We start from the raw sequence: 13,774 nt of genomic DNA, 5'->3' as shown, positions 1-13,774 counted from the left end.
AATGTTTTGAATTGACCCTGGTTTCAAGGTCCATCTTAAGGATAGTGTCCTACAGTAGGTAAGTCTTGGTCACAGCCAACAGCCAGTCCAGCACTGAGAGTAGAGAACTAGGTGAATATGTGAATATCCCATGTTTCAAACACAACCATGGCTTAAGGTAGTCAAATTAACTAGGTTTAAATGATCCATACTGGGCCATAAGTCCCCTGCTACCGCCTAAAAAGAAAAATCGAGTTCCCACAAACCTGTAGAAAGAAACTTTCAACATAACACCAAACATCCTAGTGGAAAGGTGTTTGGATTGCACAAGCTTTCATTTCCTATTAACCTTTAATAATCCATCAATTTGCAATCTCCTGAATAATATAAAAATATTTGCATATTTTTCTTATGTCTTAAAAAAGCAACTCACTATATGAATGTACTTCAGTCAACTTATTAACAGCACCAACGTATATACATTTTATAATTTATTTTCTCTCAAGCGTCACTATCTCTACAGGACCTAAAGATAAAAGAAAAAGAAACATTTGTTACGGACCACCTCCATGCCAAACAGGATGTAAGACGCCCAACTTACTTTACCTAAATGAATCTTCAAAATAACCCCACGAGGTACTATTCTTCCGCCCACCTTTTTTCTTCTTATTTATAATGAAGAAACTGAGCTTGACAGAAGTTAAATAACTAACTCAAGGTCACACGGCTAGGAAGTGGCAGAGCTGCAACTTTAACCCAAGTCTGACTCTAAATTCCAAGCTTGGCACAAGGTCTCCCAATGTGGGGTGGGTTGAGACAGTAATGATGTATAAACGGTTTCTATTATTCTGTGTGCCTCACTAATTGGTTAGCCCCATGAATCTAGTTTTTCTTTACTTCAACTTCAGCATCTCTCTTAGAGATGGGTTGTCTAAGCATTCTCTTGCACCTAAGGATTAAGGAATTTGATACTCAAAGCCAGAATAGTTTGAGTTCTATTTTTACAAGGGAAAGAGAAAAATTCACCATATTGATCATCCAGTAATATCTAGTTCAACATTACCCATATAATTAGCAGATCAAACAGAGTCTTGCAGAATACACAGAACCCAACAGACAACTCAAATACTTAGCGAAATGAATGAAGACTACCTCATTTTCCTTATTAATACGTAATAGAGTTAGCTTACATTTTCATGAACACGCAAACATTAAAAAGATGGATAAGAAGCAGCAGCTATTTCCTCAAATGCAAAATGTGCACAAATAAAACTTATGTGCCATATTTCCTTCCTTTAAAACGTATTCTCCTTCCAAATGTCCCCATTCAAATTAATATCACCAAAGTCTTTCTATAACCCAAGGTCAAAAACACAGTCATCTCTGACTCTATTCAGCCCCTAATTCCATATTCATTCAGTTTCCAAGTCATTTCTAATTCAGATTCTTTGATCCCTCTGCTCAGTGCTGCTCAGTTCTGAGGGGCATTCCTCCTGCTGAATTAGTGTCCCACTTACCTTTCTTACAGTTACAGAAACATCCCCCCAGAACCTCCAATCTACCCTCATAACAATGTATTTGGCACACTGGGGCGAGACTCAGAATTCCAAAGAGATGTTGATTTTACAGCTCCTGGCACGAAAGTTTTTCGTGATTAAATTGCCTGTGATTCAACATTCTGAAATCTGGCTCCATCTAGCCTCTCTTCCCAAAATCTTACTTCCGTTTACTTTAGTAATTCACCCTCTGCCCAAGCTATCTGGTTCTGGTTGCTGTTCACTTCAAAACTGAGTTCAAGGACCACTCCTCCACAGCCCATCCCTGATGTCTGAAGCTGGAAGTAACCGCCCCTCCTCTGAGATTACGAAACACTCTACCGCACTTCCTGTTTGGAAATTAACACTTAGACTCTATCACAGTTATCTGAGTACATCTTATGTCTCCTATCAACTGTAAACAACTAATATATACATACCTCTGCACCTCCCAAGCATCTAGACCAGATCTTGTACATACTATGAGCTCGAAGAACATTGAATTAACAAATCTTACACTAACGCCTTTACACCAAAGGAGAATACAACTCCATCTGCATTGCTTAGAAAATCTTTAGGTTTAAAGAAAACTAAATTGCATAATACTTTTCAAGTGTTCGACACCAAGTAGGACAAAACTAACTTCCTTGAATTTTAGAATTAGAGAATCAGAGGATATAGGAAGAAATGATATTCACTTATCAGTCAAGACAGTTCAGGCAGAAAACATTTTCTAGTATCAGCCATTGGTCAACTTTACACAGAACACAAACACACAGGCAGCACCAACAGCATTTACCCAGACGCCTTACTTTGCGGTAGACTATCATATTTGGAGAACTCTCCTCTGGGTCAGCAATCCCCACTGCTCTTTGGTCCCCGGATCCCTGAGCCATCCTGGATGTCTTTACGCACACTGAAAAAATAAATGAATGACCATTAAGACATGAGTTATATAAAGAAAGCCTTACAATACAAAGAACTAAGTATCTTTTAGCAGGTGGCACGAAAACAAAACAATGTAATTTCTTATTTTTTCTCATTAATTTAAGCAATGATAAAAAAAAAAGTTAGGGGATGATTGTGGTCTTATCCACACACATTCTTCTAACCCCAAAGCAACATGTTCTTTATTTTCAACCCAAAATCATGCACCGTAGGGCTGATCATATGCCAGTTTTAAATAATTTCCTGAAGACGGATAAAGTCAATCATTTTGATGTTGATTTTGTCTTACCAAAGCTCATTTGCTAATTAATTCTATGCATTAAAATATGAATATTTTATCAAAGAAATGCAAATCAAAACCACAGGAGATACCACTTCATATTCACTAGCATGATTATAACAAAAAAAGAAATCTTAAACAACAGGTATTCAAACAAATACCTGAGCATGAATGTTCTTAGCAACACTATTCACAATAGCAAAAGATGGAAACAACCCAATGTCCAACAATTGGTGAATGAATAAACAAAATATGGTCTATCCCAACAAAGCTATCCAGTGTAAGATATTCTGTTATAGCAGCCTGAATGGACTAAGACAGTCACATATTGTATGGTCCCATTTACATGAAATATCTAGAATAGGTAAATCTATCGAGTCAGAAAGCAGATTGGTGGGCACAGCAGCTGGGGGCAGGAGGGAATGGGTGACTGTTGAATGGCTTTGGGCTCTCCTTTGGGGATGATGAGAACATTTCTGAACTAGATAGACGTGATGGCTGCAAAACATTGTGAGTGTACGAAATGCCACTGCAATGTATGCTTTAAAATAACTGTCTAGCATCAACCATTGGTCAGCCAATGGTTACCAATGTGAATTTTACCTCAATTAAGAAAAAATAAATATTTTTAATCTGACCTTTTTAAAAGCCTGGAAAGATAACAGTGAGACAATGAGAGCATATGGAAATTTTTTAGTAAAGAGACAAGCTCAATTCTTGGTATGACACTCTATTTGCTATGTGACCTTGAGCACATTCCATAAACTGTTGGGTTTCCTCTGTTAACCTCCTTTTACGAGAACGTGGTGAATGCCTGCTATGTGTCCAGAACTGCGCTAGGCACCTTCCTCTACACTGCTCTCATCAGTAAAGTGTGAATTCCACCGTGTACTCACAGGTAAGGGTCAAATAAACTGACTCTAAAGAATCGTATAAAGCCATAAAAGTCCTATACAAATGTTACCACTAATCCAGGAGCCTGCCTGGATTATTTGCACAAAATTCATAGACTTTTCATCAAAGAAACTTTATAAATACCATACTTGACATCAAAGGCCATTTCAATGTAAAATAAAAACTCAGGAAACATTTTATTATAAAATAAGTTGGTACCAAAGGTCATTCCACAAAAACAAATTTGGGCGGAAGATGGGGAAGAGACAGGAATTTGTAATTTACGCTAAGAATTAAATTACCCAAAGTATCCTATTTGCATAATGTTGTTTGCTTTCTTCATCATTTATGAATTAGGATGCATTTTAAAAGTTAGATTACATAAAGAGATAAAGAGCATCATTCTATTATGTCCACCCACTGTAATATCAGTATTTCTATGAATATAGTACCACATGGAAACACTGATTGTTATTCTAATCAGTGGCTTTTAAAGTTAAATGAACAACCCATTGTTTCATTTTTATACAACTATTTATTTGCCTACTTCTTTGTCTTAACACAGAACATGACAGAGCATGAAAAGCAAAAGTTGAGTCCATTTATGTTTGCTCATTTATCTATGTAAAAGAGCCATTTTGGGCTTCTACTGCTTTATTTTTAAACGAATACTTCCACTTTAATGAGCATATTATCTTCTACCTAGAAAACTGTGTTATAATAGCAAGGATGGAAATGACCTAGAAACAATCGTGACAGCCCTCCCTTTGCCTTTCCCTGGGCACCTTCCACCCCAAACAGAAACATTTCTGTGTGTGAAGACAGGCTGATGTTCTGGGATCTGGCCTTTAGACTGCGAAGTGAACGCACCAAGTCTCTATGTTAGGAATTTTAGTGAATCTAGAGGGTAGTGGAAAAACTTCTCTTTTTAGTTCGTCTATCAACTCATTTTGAAATCTAGACAAGTCGTCTAACTTTTCTGTGTCTAGAAAGAATCATTTCTAAAATAATGATATAACCACTTCCTAGTCCATATGTCAAGAGATGTTAGAGAGAACTGGATGTGAAACCCACATAGGTAAGGATGCTCTAATTAAATTTATTGACTATACAACCGGGGTTCATGAAATTAAAGGAGTAGATTTTCATTCATTACAACATAGTATAAAATATTTATTTTTAAATGAAGTACAATAGGAATGAAATAGGAGTATCTTAAATGTAGAGGTAGAGAAAAATAAAACCTTCTTCACGTTATTTATATATACTACATATATATACACAGTAAATAATTCAGGGATGTTTATTTTAATATTTGAAGAATGCAAATATTTGTCTGAAAACACGTAACTGCACTTCAATAGTAAGAAAACATGTTAATATTATTTTCCTATAACGGCTTACAACTAACAAAAGAGAAAAACTGAAATGTGTTAAGATTATGCATTTCACAACATCCAAAAAGAAACAAGATAGTTTAGTGGTTACAAGCTGGACTCTGTCAACAGACAGATGTACATACAAACCCCAGCTCCACCACTTACTAGCTGTGTGATCTGGGGCAAGCTACTTCACCTCTCTGTGCCTTTGTTTCCTTATCTATCACAAACCACAGTCCTAGCATAGTAGAAAACCCTCTGAACTGGGAGTCCTGGATCCCCCACCTGATCTGCAACTAACTAGCTCTTGGAACCAAGTCAAGCTGCCGCTTCTCTGGACCCCAACTGGACATCAGCTATAAAACCCAGAATCTTTAGTTTTCCTTTCAGCACCAACCTAGAACCTTAGAATTTTAAATTTCTAACTTTCCTTCAAAGACTCGCCAGAATGTTCCGTGCTGCCTCTCCTCTGTCAGCACTGCCTATATCCGAGCCCATCTCTATTCACGACAGTGCTCATGCTAAACTTCCCAGTGAATCACAGAACTGCTGGGGTAGAGCAGCCCCTCCCAGACTCAGCAGCCCCCAACCATGAAGCAATTCCTGTAATACCACCACCCACCACTAGGTGCCGTGGGACCCGACATTTATTCTTGGAGCAAACACACAGAGCGTCCATTCACCAGGCTCCATACTAGGCCCTGGACACAGAAAGATAATCAGACACAGATGCTCTCCTTAAAGTGTTCAGAATCCAGGACGGGTGTCAGACATATCCACAAAACCAGGACGTTGTCACGTGTGGGTGCTCAGTTAGGACAGCACAGAGCAGGAGGTGGTGGCAACTGAGATCAGAGCAGAAGGATGAACGGCGTCTGGGGGCGGCAGAAGAGGCCATTGCAGCCTAGGTGACAACACAGGCATGGCCATCTGAAGCCCCAGAAGTGGTTCGGCCCCGTGCTAGACACCCAGGAGAAAAACATGAAGATGATCTGATCTCACGGAGATTAAGTGGAGACGAGGCGATAATGCGGAGTAGGAAACAACCAGGGTTCGCGCCTATCTGAATTCCTATACTTTGTTTACTGGGCATCTCCTCTACTAGGAAGACAGTTCTGCACAGGTGGAGTCTTTGTCAGTAGGGTTCAGCCCTCTGTCCTTGGCACCTAGAACAGGGCCTGGCACATGGTAAATACTCAAATATTTCTTAATGAATGATAGAACTGGTAAGATTCCACCAACATGCAGTGTACTCATTCTGTAACACTCAACAGGATAAGTAGCCATTAAAACTGCCGAACAAAGAAGGTTCTTTATCAATAAAGACCTATGTATGGAATCGCACATGGAGATTCTCCCCAGGGATTATTGATATGGGCAGGCCCAGAACTCAGGAATGCGCTTTTGGAATCCATGAGCAATTTAGGTAAGAAGGAATACGTGGGAGGATAGAAAGTATAGTGAAGAGAGACCCTGTGAATAACAAAACAATTGAGCATCTATGACTCAAACTCTGATTAGTAAATCTCTGAAAGTCAGGCTTGCAATTTACGCCAAACTTACCTTGCATTTGTAGCTTGCAGTTACAACAAATGCGAGCTGTTTTCCTTTGCAACGCCAGCCTCTCTGCAGCACGCAAAGCCTAGGGTCCAGCAGATAACAATGTTGGGCAGAGCAGGTAGGAAGGACCTCAACGCCTTGGAAAAGGAAGGGGCTTTCAAGTCGGAACGGGAATCGCATCTCAGCCCTGGCCACATCAAGGCTGCTGGGTGGCCTCTGGCAGTTGACTCCCTCACCCTAAACTTCCAGCCCTTCACCTGGAAGATGAGCACCCTCTACTCTGCAGGGCTGCTTTAGAAGAGGGAATAAAATGAGTCATGCAAATTCCCTAGCACAGAATGAAGGTAGCAACTGACCAGCGGTTTGTTCTCACCAGTGTTCGGCCAAGTTAAATCCCCAGGCCACCAGGCAGCAGAATCATTGGAGAAACGCTTTCCCCACCTCAGGTCTTCTGACTCAGTGCATCTGCGATGGAGCCAGTTTAACAAGCTCCTCAGGCGATCCTGATGCACAAGGAACAGCCGGACCGCTACAGTTACACTACAACGCCACTAAAATCTGCACCGCATGCAGCTAAAAGCCTGAAAACATCATGCCTGCCACTCTTAGCGCTCAGCCCTCAAGTCCCTATTCAGGGAAATATCTCGTAGGGGAGGTAATCAAACCCTGACTGTAATATAGCCTGAATATTTATGCTCCCAAATAAGAATTTCTGTTGATGTTGTTTCCTCTCCTCCATATTATACCAAATTCACATTGTTTGCCTCACCCCATTAAAACCCAATGGATTTTTTCTGACATCAGCAATGTTAAGCACTTCAGAAAAAAAAAATTCATAAGATGTGTGCTAGCTCAGTAGTACAAGCTTGTTTATATAGCTCTAATCTGACTGAGTGGGCAGGAACCTCAAGGGGGAAGAAGGAAGAACAGCTCTAAAAAACAAATAACTCTTTCTGTAAGAGCAGAGTCTGCCAACTTGACATTTCCTATACATTTAAGTTCAGATGCTCAATGACAGAGTGAGCGTCTGTTTCTGGTAATGCACCAAGATCTTAAAGCACGGTCATAGAGTTCAACCCTTAGGGGCCAATTTTGGTGGCAATGCCAGGCACTCAGTATTTTACTGGGACATAATCGCTTGATTATTTCAGGGCTTCAGTGAGAATTCAGTGGTCCCTGAAAGCTGGTCCAAGGACCTGAACCAGAGGAGCAGCCTCAGAATCACCTGGGGGAGATTCTAAAGATACGTGTTCCTGGTTCCCATGCTCCAGAAACTCCTGATCCAGTAGGCCCAGGGTGGTCCCTGGAGATTTATCATTTAAACGTTCCCCAGGTGATTTGGAAGCACAGCCAGGTTTGGGAAGCGCTGACCTAGATTCCACGGGGCCGGCTTCCTCCTCACCTGATCCCTTCATCCTGCCCCACGCTGCCGACTGTCTGGGCAGCCATGCTGAGGTGGGCTCCTTTAACTTCCCTTGTATTTAGGCAGAAACTCGAGGAAGCGGATAAAGTAAGGGCCCTGGGGTCAAAGAACTGGCTCTCGATTCTGGCCATGCCGCTAAGTGCTGTGTGACCATGAACAACTTATTGCTATGCTTATTTAGCCTCTCTGAGCCTTGCATTCTTCATCTATAAAATGGAACAAATACTAATCACCTTGTATCGTGGTTCTCAGTCTTGCCTGCTCATTGGAATCACCCGGGCGGTGCTTCACAGCGCTGTAACAAGAGGATGTTATTATTCCCACTCTGCAGATGAGAATAGTGAGGCTCCAGGACTTAAGCAACTTTCCCAAAGTAACACAACTTGTCAGCCAAGAAACTAAGATTCAAACTCAGGATTGACTCCAATGCCCACAGACTTTTCAACATGTCAGTCTTGGTCTCCAGTGAAATCACCTATATAAAGTATTTAAAACAAAATTTTGTAAATATACAAAATTTAAGTATATATTTATAAATATAAAATATTTATCACTTATATCAAGTACTTAGCAGTACCTATAACTGGTATATAGTAGGTCCTCAACTACTTTGTGGTTCCTTCCTTCTACTTCCTAGCATATAAGTTGACTTCCCCATACCAATCCTACCTAATGGCATATAAATAAATACAATTTTCTCTAAGTTGCCACAGCTGCCTGACAGCCTAAACAAACTAATCTACCAAAGCTGCTCATAAAGAAAAATATTTTTGCATTCCATATATTAAATGAAAGTCCTAAACAATTGAGCTAGGAGGGAGAAATAGAAAGTTCTTCACATAATAAGATGTGCTTGGCCATGTGATGTTCCGCACAGTCCTATTACTGCAATGGCTGCTCCAAGTTCAGGTCCACCCAGGCATCCTCTCTTACCAGGACCTTGAAGTCTACACTGCTCTGGACACCCCCATACCCCACCAACTCCTCCTGCTTTGGAACTCTTCTTCTGTAAACAGTATGGCATAATGTCCTTCCACCTCCTCTCTGAACTTTGATCTCCTGTGACCTTAATGGAAACCTGGCTTCCCCCAGGGACATCCCTTCTTCTAGAGCCCAGCTGTCCTCACCCCATATATCTCAAGGCCAGGAAGTAATGTAAGCATCCTCCTGGCTCTCACTGCTGATTCAAATGATCTCCCTCTTGTCTTCCTACACTAATTCCTGCTCTTGTGACACTCAGACCATCTGGCTATGCCACCTTCTACCCATCCTCACAGCTGTCTCCTACCTCCCTCCTGTTAAGTCTTTTTATTTCCTGAAGCTTCCAGCTTCCAGTTCTCAGAGGTTTTCTCCAACCCTTAGTCAATCTCAGTGACCTTAACATTAGCATCAAAGACCTATCTAAAAAGCTGGTTTCTCTGTTCTTTTGTTTCCTCACCTGAACCCTTTTCCTCCATCCCTCCTCCTCAGCCACCGTTTCACATGGCCACATGCTGAACCTCCTCGTCATCACTGGTGACCGTACCACCTCGAATCCCAGTACAAACATCCCCCACTCCGTCCACCTTCCCTCTTTCCAGCTCACTAATCTACATTCACTGCAAGTGTTCTTCACACTTACTTAGATATTCAACCCATTTCAACCTAGAACTTTTTTACTGTCCATTACTACTCCTCTCTCTGCCTTCACTTTCTTCTCTCACTGGCTCCATCATTATAATCACTCATAGTCACTTCCTTGCAAACATTCTCAACTCCCTCCCCTCCTCTTCCTGTGTCATATTTCCTGGCAAAACTTCAACACTGATGGAATCCAAATGTCCACCACACAATATCCACACAATATCTGAATATCAAGCCAACATCCAAGTAGGTGAACACTCTGTGGTAGGGAGGAAACACACGATCAGGTTGACTAGTTGCATTTTAAATTCATGAGCACAAACTTTAAATGAGTAGTAAACACTGCCCAGCCAACCTAAAACGTTTTCCTGCTAAGTTTGCTTTCTCCCTTTCTGATCAGCTCCTTGTTCAAGCTTCACACAGTCTCAGTTGATGGGCTCACATCAAAATTCACTGAAGAAATGGAAGCCAGCAGAAGACAAGTCTCTCGTCTTGAGACCCCCTCACCTAAACCCCCACGTTCTTTGTCTTCCCCTCACTGCAATAAGGGAAGTTTTGCTGAATTTACTAAAGGGAAGTTGCTCCACTTTTGCCCTTAATTGGAAGGTTATAGAACATTGCTTGTCACTCATACCCTATCACCACACCAACAGGGCTCCAATATAATTACAGTGGATTATAGCTGAAAGACCTCCAAAACGCAGACTCTCGGAGGGGCACTTATGGAAATCTAAAGTCAAGGGAGGAGACAAAAACAAGAACACTAGGGAAAAATGAAGCTTCCGGCACCTATAGCTACAGCAAACATTCAGCACGACCCAACTGCCAGTCAAATTAAAATAAAACCTCACACTAAAGACCTACTTACCTCAGTTCCCATTACCTGATACATCCTGTTTGGCTTTCAACAAAAAATTACAAGGCACGCTAAGAGGCAAGAAAAACACCACAGTCTGAAGAGACAAGCAGTCATCAGAACCAGACTCCAATATGACACAGATGTTGAGATTATCAGAAAGGAAATTTAAAATAACTATGATTAAATATGTTAAGGGTTCAAATGGAAAAAGTAGATGGTAATGAAAACACAGAGACAGAAACTCTTTTTTAAAAAAAAAAAAACCCTTAAAAAAGGAAATGCTAAAAGTCAAAAACACTACCAAATGAATTTTTGATGGGCTCACTGGTAGACTCAAATTGGCCAAGGAGAGCATCAGTGAACTTGAAGGTCAATAGAAACTTCCCAAACTGAAAAAGAGAAAGAAAAAGAATTTTTTTAAAATGAAACAGAACATGCAAGAACTATGGTAGAATATCAAAAATGTAACGTAAGTGTAACTGGAATACTAGAAGGAGAAGAAAAAGAAAAAAAATAGAGAAAATATTTGAAGGAATAATAGCTGACAACTTTCCAAAGTTAACGACAGACACCAAACCACAGGTCCAGGAAGATCAAAAACACCAATGAGGATTAAAAAAACAAACAGAGAAAAACCCACTAGACCTAGGCATCTCATATTAAAACTGCAGAAAATAAAAAATAAGGAGAAAATCTTGAAAGAAACCAAAGGGAGAAACCTTACTATAGGAGAACAAGGATAAGAATTATAGAGGCTTCTCATCAGAAATCAAACAAACAAGAGACAGGAGTGAATTACATAAAATGCTGCAAGAAAAACACCCCAGCCTACAATGCTATATCCAGTGAAATTATCCTTCAAAAGTGAAGGAAAAATAAAGACTTTCTCAGACAAACAGAAACTGAGTCAGTTTATCACCAGCAGACTTGCCCTGCAAGAAATGCTAAAAGTTCTTCAGGCACAGGAACATTATATAGTTTAGAATCTTGGATCTGTAAAAATAGTAGGCAAGCACCAAGGAAATAAATAAAGAAGACATAAATAAATAAATAGAGGAAAATAAGAAATAAAGGGAAAATAAAATCTTTTATTTTCTTATTCTTAATTGATCTAAGAGAAAGGAGTAAGACTCTTTTGAACAATGTTCATGGGATAGAAAAAAAATATTCTAAAAAAGACTAGCACATCAATGCCTAACATAGAGTTCTGGAAGAGCCCTTGACAATCAGCTAGGTCAAAGGTTGGCACACTAGGGCCCATGGGACAAATCAATCCTGCTGCTTGTTTTTGTACGGTCTGAGAGCTAAGAATGTTCTTCACATATTCGGTTAGCTAAAAAAAAGTTAAAAGAAGAATATTTTATGACACATGAAAACTGTATAAAAATCAAATTTCTGTGTCCACAAAGTTTTATTTAGACACCCGTTTGTTTACTTAGTGTATATGACTGCTTTTGTGCTACAATGGCAGAGTTGGGTAGCTGCGACAGAGACCATGTGGCCCACAAAGTTCAAAATGTTTACTATTTGTTCCTTTACCTAAAAAATTTTCTGCTCCCTGAACAAGCCAAATCACTTAATTTTTCAGAAGATGAAACCAAGGCCTGGGGAGATCAACTTGTAATCTAATGTCATCTTGCTGGTCAGTAAGAGCCAGCATCAGAACTTGGGTCCTCAGATTCCAAATGCCTTTCCTCTCACTTACATTTTGTAAGAATGGATTCTAAGATTCTGGTGTCTAATATGTCTGAGTGCAGAGACTGCAGAAGTAACATTTATTATTCTCTTATTTCACATGAAAGGTTGTATGACTGCTAGAGAAGAAGTAGGAGTGACAGAGAAGCTTTGCCAATTTTTATACTCAAGAAGGGGATGACTAAGAGATGATGACAATGACGTGTTCCCAGGGGACCCAGGAAGAAAAGCACTCCTATTGGCTTTTTTTTAAAGAATGTCAGTTTTATTCCTTGAGATTTTGTTGTTTTCTTTCTTCTTCTTTTTTTTAAAAGAATAGGTAAAATCAGTATCTTTTTACCCTGAAACTAGGCATTTAAATATCAGGAGCATCTCTTGTCTGACTCCATAATGCATACACTTGGAGCAGCAATAGCGGGCTTTTCTTTTTCTGAAGATACCAACAGTTAACAAAAGAAACATCTATTCATAATGCTTACCAGGAAGAAGCAATACGGGTCAAAGAAATAACAACTGAACAGGTTTCTGCGGCTTTGTTTGTTACAGTTTTACTCACATTATGTAGATGGAAGACAAAAATAGTACATTTAGGATGTGCCACTTCCTACAACGAGGGTCTACCTTTTAACAGAACAACCCTCAAGAATAACTAGAAAAGCTGGATAAAGTTTTCAAAAAAGGAGAGCTCCCAAGGCAATGAAGGTATATGGGACCAAGACCCAAGAGAAAAGGGAAGTTGAGAGAGGAGCCTGACATTCTATACAACTATTGCTTTAAGCATTCAGTCAAATTCAACATCTATTCACAAAAATACTCTTAACAAATTTTGAATATAAGGGATCTTGCTTAATATGATAAAGGATATTTACAAAACACAGCAACCATAATATTTAATAGTCACACTTTGAAAACTTTCCCACTGAAATTAGGAATGAGACAAGGACACCTGCTATGACCACTTCTATTCACTATTATATTGGAGGTCTTAGCCAATGCAACAGGCAAGAAAAAGAAATAAAAGGCACAATGATTGCAAAGGAAAAAGTGAAAACTGTTTTGCAGGTAATGTAATTATGTACATGGAAAATCCATAACAATCTACACAGAACTATTAGAATTAACAAGTGAATTTAGTAAGGTCACTGGAGACAAGGTCAATACTTAAACATCAATTGTACGTCTATATACCCACAACAAACAACCAGAAAATGATGTTTCTAAAAGATATCACTTATAATACTGGGACTATATCTAAAGAAAGATGTGCAATATCCATATAACAGAGAGAGATACAAAACACTAACAGAAATGAAAGATCTAAATAAATGAAGGGATATACCATATTAATGAATTGAAATAGTCAGCATTCTTAAGACATTAACTTACTCTCAATTTGTGCTAGAGATTTAATGTAGTTCCAATCAAAATCCCATCAAAAGATGATTTTAAAATTTGTATAGTAATGCAAATGGCTAAGAATAACCAAGCTACGTTTAAATAAGAACAAAGCTGGAGGACAGACACTCCTAGATATCAAGACTTACTATTAAGCTGTGTTAATTAAGACAATGTGCTATCAGTATAAGAACAGGCAAACAG

General features: G+C 39.5%; 1 protein-coding gene across 23 annotated transcripts in view; it reads right to left on the bottom strand.

Annotated features, from left to right (window-relative positions):
• RGS6 (regulator of G protein signaling 6) overlaps window positions 1-13,774 on the bottom strand; it is a 541,831-nt gene that overhangs the window by 515,819 nt on the left and 12,238 nt on the right. For 11 of the 23 annotated variants that reach the window (XM_070513924.1, XM_070513932.1, XM_070513926.1 and 8 more), the window contains exon 2: window positions 2,327-2,430. In XM_070513924.1, coding sequence (XP_070370025.1) covers window positions 2,327-2,410 — 84 coding nt within the window. In that variant the 5' untranslated portion in view covers window positions 2,411-2,430. Of the gene's footprint in view, window positions 1-2,326; window positions 2,431-6,578; window positions 7,029-13,774 lie in introns of those variants that run through there. The other 12 variants (XR_011504657.1, XM_070513936.1, XM_070513935.1 and 9 more) reach the window with 4 other exon arrangements.

This window comes from Equus asinus, chromosome 7 (assembly GCF_041296235.1).
Source record: "Equus asinus isolate D_3611 breed Donkey chromosome 7, EquAss-T2T_v2, whole genome shotgun sequence".
Lineage (NCBI taxonomy): Eukaryota > Metazoa > Chordata > Mammalia > Perissodactyla > Equidae > Equus > Equus asinus.
This window is presented reverse-complemented; position numbering and strand designations above follow the sequence as displayed.